Source organism: Pyrus communis, chromosome 16 (genome assembly GCF_041283825.1).
Source record: "Pyrus communis isolate YQ-2024b chromosome 16, ASM4128382v1, whole genome shotgun sequence".
Classification (NCBI taxonomy): Eukaryota; Viridiplantae; Streptophyta; class Magnoliopsida; order Rosales; family Rosaceae; genus Pyrus; species Pyrus communis.
This window is the reverse complement of record NC_142580.1, coordinates 4599444-4605846: the sequence shown is the minus strand read 5'-3', so window position 1 is coordinate 4605846 and position 6403 is coordinate 4599444. Positions and strand designations below refer to the sequence as shown.

Sequence of the window (6403 nt, the reverse complement as noted above, 5' to 3'; positions counted from 1 at the left end):
AAAAAATCAGGCGAGGATCCTTTTCCCTTGATGCTCTTTCTTGGAGGGACTAAAAGCAGAAAAACAAAAACCACTAAAAACTCGGAAAGTTTTTTTGAAAGACCCAAAAGTTTATTCGTGAAGTAAAGGACTGGTCATTTCGCATTCAACGTTACTTTCTTCTCTCTATCTTTTCATCTTCTTTATGCAGAAAAACATGTAAATAAATAAATAAAAATTTATGAAAAAAAAAAAGAAATCCAATCTAACATTGAGTAGGTCCATCCAAAACAAAAAGGGGCGATTTATAGCACTATTTTTTAATACGATTTTTTACACACTTTTTTGTGGGTCTACTTCGTAATCTATTTTAATAATTGAACTGTTTATCTTATAGAATATTATTCATAAATCTTTTTTGTAAAAAATTAAACAAATTTAAAATCATTAAAATACTTATTTTTAGTGAAAAAAATAGACGAACGCCCTTCTACAAAGAAAATCTTAACCCTTAATCCAACGGTTATATGATTCAGTTTTGAATGATTTTTTATAGATATGATATTTAATGGAAGTCCTAAAAAATAAACGGTTCGAATCATTAAAATATATTACGAAATGAACCTTACAAAAACCTTTGTAAAAATTGTGTAAATAAATAATACCTAGGATCCGTTGTAAACTAAAATAGGCCATTGATATATCGTTAAATAGTAGAGTATTATTGATTTTTGGCTGAATAACCTTTTATTTTATACCATTTTGTGTGTTGATCAACCTATGTGCTGAGACTCGACATGGATATAAGTAAATCCAAACACCAAACCATTGCCAACAAAATGTATTATAGTCAGAGAAAAATATTAATCCATCAGGCACCGGAATTAAATTATGTCAAATCATGTCCCAAAAATACTTCAACATCTTATGTCTTTGAATGTTTTCGAACACAAGACGCATTAACTGAACTACAGGCGACCAAAAAACATCCCAGATGGTGAATCCGTCAACCACCCACATACAAACCATGTTTCATGCAAGGCAGCAAACGTCTTACCCCCACCGCCCCATACAAAAACTAGAAAGAAGCATTCTGCAGAGACTGAATGTACCGTTACGAAGCAACTCCAACGTTGGCCGAGGCATGACCCTCTTGAGCTGCACCTTGGTGGTTGTAAGATGCCGCGCCACCCCTACCGCCCCTACCCCTATTGTTATAGTGGGGTCTTGGATAATAATTTCCAGGCTGGTCGTAATACTGGTTACGACCATTCTGGAAGGAACCACCTCCTCTGCCATTGCCTCGGCCTCCACGGCCATTAGTGTAACCTCTGCGGCCACCTCCCCCACGACCGCCTCTTTGGTTTTGATATGGTCTGCGAGAAGCATGCTGTTGCTCGAATTCTACATCTCTCTGGTTGTAGTCTGCTTCTGTTTCTAGCTGAACTTCTTCTTGTTGAGCTGAAACAGCCTCCGACGGATATTTGGTCACCACTTCATCCTGCAAAAGCAATAACCTCCCACATTTCAATAAACTAGATGCAAATTCCAAAAAGAATTGAAGGTGAAATGATAACACAAGAAGAATCTGTTGAACGCTAAGCTAAAAGCACCTTCTGAAATTCCTCTATATGACTCGATTGGCTATCACCAGTCTCATGTCCTTGAAAATTTGCAGTGTCTTCAACCTACAGAGCATAAAAAGAAAATTCAGCACATATCACTTGACCAAAATTTATTACTCAGTTAACAACAACAGGAACAAAATCAATTAATCACATTACACTAACCATAATTAATTAAACAACTTTCATTAAGTTTGAAGACTACATGCTAAAAATTTATTGTTCACAACAACTTCAAACAAATAAGGTGTAAAAGCATGCACAAAGATAACTGAAGTTGAGAAAGGTGGTGACTGGAAGATGAGACGGAGTGTGACTGTTAACACAGCACAGCAGGATGGATGCTAGAAGATGAGAAGGGCTGAGACCCAAAAACAGCACAGCAATGACCTTGGAACAAGGACAACGATGCCAAATTGTCAAAAGGAAACAAGTAAAAATTGCATGTTCACTTATTTTTCATCCACACTCGGCTAAACCAAAAAATGAAAAGTAAGCCATGAAAGTACCAACCTAATCGAAACCTTGAAAAGAAATATAGCTTTAGCATATCACCAAAACCTTGAAAAGAAATATAGCTTTAGTATATCAAAGAGATATAATAAGAGAAATTTAGGCATGCATTAGACAGTCTGGAATCTATATATAGATCGATTACAATGCACTTGTTCATATTGTCCCGCATATGCAACATAGGGTGAGACTAAAGCAGATGTTTCATTCCCCTGCCCATACATGAAGGTTTAATCTTTTAATACCCTTCCATTTTTCTTTATATTCTTTATTTTTTAATTAATACAACCACCACCACCTTTCTACCTCCGACCTTAAGAAGAAAAGAGAGTCCTTTACCCTAATCCAAAATTTAATTACTGCAGGATTGAAATTCCAGATGGCAGTAATGTCTGCCTCCAAAAGTGGGAAGCATAAATTACTTCTACACAGCGCATAGAATTTACTATTGATTTGTCCCCTAGACTGAACTTATTCTGATTCTGAATTATTCATCACGCTGTTCCCAAGGACCAGAAAAAGTGGACGAGTTCAAATACCTCCTCAAAGTCTGAAGTTGTATTCAAATAAAAAGAAGGGACACCAAGAAATAGATTAATATAATCCTCTAAGAGCACTCAATTCAGACAAGGTCGGAGGGAAACCAAAAAGTACCTAACCTAACAAGGTAAAAGTTTTGAAGCATAGATTCATCATATCCAGTGTCCTTAATCCTTATAAAGAACAAAACAAAAAACGGACTTTTATTATGCATAGTTCATCTGAGAAGGAGATACCGATGTTTCATTTGAGCTAAAAACACTCATATTAATCTCAAACCAATACACCTGTGCATGTTGGAATCCTCTAATCATTATTAGGCAAAGTGTTCAGAACAATTGTGATTCGTGTTGTCCTACATACAAGAAGTACATAAAATTTTAATGAAATTTTTCACCGATCAATGTTGGGGAGGCAAGGGTGCACAAATCCAAACAGTGTTGTACTTTTATGCGCAAACGGAAGCGAATTCTAACAAAGTACCAATATCAACGTTGTAGGTGAAAGCTAAAACAAACAATCTCAAACTAACACGAGATTTACGTGGTTCGGAGTAAAGCCTACGTCCACGAGCAAAGCACGGCGAGGAATTTCACTAAACAAACAATCTCTCACAACCCAAATCCCACAAATTACAAAACCTAAACCAAACGAGTAGAGAACTCAAACAAACGAAGAAGATTCTCCCAAATTGCTCTCTAACTCACAAATTCACATATTGACTCTCACCAAATTGTCACACAAATGAGCCACACAAAATACATTAACCCTAAGGTCCTATTTATAGTGCATAGGACTTGGGTAACAATAAGAATCCTAATAGGAAGTAAATACAAATCCTAATCAAATAAAATCTCTCCACCAAGGAAACCAACTAAGAAGTCAAAATCCAAACCCAAATAGGACACCAAAACCAAATAGGTAACACAAACCTTATTTTTTGCATCATCCTAATTTTGAGCCGTAAAACCCAACAAACAGAAATGCACACAAGCAAGAATAAATTTTTTTTATTTCCAATAGATAAAACATAATCTTCTTCGAGACCTAATTGTGCTTGGCTTTCAAACAATCATAGTTTCATTCAACACCAAATACAAATCTCTTCTATTCTATTTTATGCTGGTAAGTTTAAAATAAATGAATCATTCAGTATTTCATAGTTTCCCTCGCATCTGGAAGGGAATGCAGTACCCAACAACTCATTCCTTCCTAAGACTGTTAAAGCAAACTTCCAGCTTCCACTCAATTTAAACCCTCCATAACCTTGTGAAAGCTACTACCATGCCTGAGAGTAATAAAGTCAAATCAGATCACTACATCTTACACTTTAAGGTTGGCATCACCCACGAGAAACATTAGCACGAATAAGAACGCACTATTCCTATGCACAAATTATAAACAGAGATGTGGAATTAGTCTTTATTTTTGTTCTATAACAAATACCAAGAGGCAGAGCAGCTCATAGAAAATATAAAAGAATAACTCATAAGAAATACCACAATAGTAATAACTCATAAGAAATACCACAATAGTACAAATCATATGCATCGCAATCAAAACACCAAAACATCATAATGAAATAAGCACCTACATTGTTATTAGAACAACTCAAAGCAAATCACAAATGACGAAAATTTACAACTAAATCAATGATACCTTCTGCTGGAAATCCAGCTGAACCGGCACCTGAACAGGCGAAATGGACCCCTGTACCGGCACCTGAAACGGAGCATAGTTCCCTGCAGCTGCAACTTCTTTCATTTGCGGTGTTATGGTAAAGTAGTCCGATGCCATAATCTTACTGAGCCTCTCTCTTAACCCCGCATCTACACACAAATTAAACCATTGATGTCATCAAAGCAGCCACATATAAAACATAATTTCAATCATTTACAGAAACCAACTAAATATTTCACAAAAAAGATAGAAACTTTACATGTCACACTGGAATTCGGCTCAATGGGTTGCTCCGAATTAGCAAGCCAAAGCTTGGCGTGCTCGAGGCATTGCTGCAATGCATTCTTATGAGACAAGCTCGAATCGCCGGGCCGCGAGATCAACAACTCACCTAGCGACGAAATCAAATCCAAGTCCCTCGGGGCCAGCATCTCAGTGTCGTCGTCAGTGATGGTATCGTAAGTCAAGCAGCACTCTCTCTCGTGGGTCCTGGTTAGAATAATCCGGGTGAAGTCACTCTGCGACTTCACGTCGAACAAGGACCCAAAGTAGAGCAGATTCAGAAGCCCCTCGACGGCGGCAGCTTGGCGGTCGTCTGATTCACTGGGCAGGACGACATTGGGCATGTCGTCGTGTTGGGGCTTCTCATCTGAGATAGGCTGGGTGGAGGCTGAGACCTGATGGCGCTGCACGGCGAGGCTTTGCTCTTCAGCGACGGCGTCGGCGAGAGGCTGGCGAAGCTTCTCGAGTTCTTCGATTAGGGCAACGACCCCGGGCTTGGATTGGAGGACGCCCTCCTGCTCCTTGTTGAGGGCCTTGCCTTGGGCAAGAGACTCCTCCATCTGGATTATGCGGTTCTGCTTTTTGCGGAGAGCTCGGAGGCGCTTGTTGATGAGGCTGAGGACTGGTCCGTCGGAGAGGTCCGAAGCCGCTGTGGCTGCCATTTCGGCTTCTGGGGAAGTTCTAGGGCTTTGTGATTCGGGTGATCGGAGAAGCACCACCAGGCGGGGGCGGAGTGGTGGTGAGGGTTTTGCAGACAACGAAGCGGCGGGAGGGAATTTGGGAAGAGAGAGAGAAAGAGGGAAGCAGGGTGAGAAGGTTGCCAAATACAAAATAGCAGGTGAAATGTTTCGGGCACGACACAAACACACTCTTTTTATATGGAACACAACCACAATTTTTCTGTGTTCTTATTCAACTCCGCTTCAATTTTCGAATCCGGATTTTGTTTGTAAGAATTTAGGAATTCGTGAATTATATTCATTATAATTATAAATTATTTTAAATATATTTATTTAAATTAAATATAAATAATATCTGATAAAAAATAATTATACGATGTATAATAAACAGACACGATTTACGAATCTTTAAGATCCTCACCAAATGGATTCGGAGAGAATCCTATTGGCAATTTTCAATGCTAACTAACATTTTAAATTCAATTGTCATAATTTTTTATTTTTTATTTTTTATTTTCAATCACAGTAGTTCATTATTCATTATTTGTATCATTTATTGTTAGGTATAATTAAAAAAAAATTGTTGAATATTTCTGATTGACTTATTTATGAAAAAGCTTATTTAACTTCAGTATCTCTCAACTCTAAAATTCTAATTTTTCTCAATTAACACCTTAAAACTCAAATTGATCTCACATTACATCATGCTGTCAAAATATTATTAATAATTATGTTAGAGGTTGATCTGATCTGGCATAAAGTGGAATCCACTTCTTGTTATGCCAGGTCAGCAATAAATACTAAGAAAAATTTGCCAAGGGCTTCTCCCTCTCTCTCTCTCTCTCTCTCTCTCTCTCTCTCTCTATCTCTCTCTCTCTTTCTTTGGCTTATTTGCACAATCGGTCCATCCAATGGTGCACATTGAGATCAAGGTGATCCCAAAACCATCTGTAGACCAGAAAATAAGCATGTGGATGTCTTTCAAAGATCGTCTTTTAGTACTCCTTTTTATGTGCACTAGCACTAAGTGTAATGTAATATTTTTAGGCATATCTCAGCACCACTCGATATGTTGCATGTTGCGTCAACAACACTCAACAAATG

General features: G+C 37.8%; 1 protein-coding gene across 1 annotated transcript; it reads right to left on the bottom strand.

Moving 5' to 3' along the window:
* Positions 1–807: 807 nt before the first annotated feature.
* Positions 808–6170, bottom strand: LOC137731157 (uncharacterized). Its single transcript, XM_068470267.2, has 4 exons — positions 4597–6170; positions 4317–4486; positions 1593–1667; positions 808–1480 (listed from the first exon to the last, which is right to left on the bottom strand). The coding sequence occupies exons 1-4, from the start codon at positions 5279–5281 to the stop codon at positions 1094–1096; spliced, it is 1317 nt and encodes a 438-aa protein (XP_068326368.2). The 5' UTR covers positions 5282–6170; the 3' UTR covers positions 808–1093.
* Between the last annotated feature and the right edge of the window lie 233 nt (positions 6171–6403).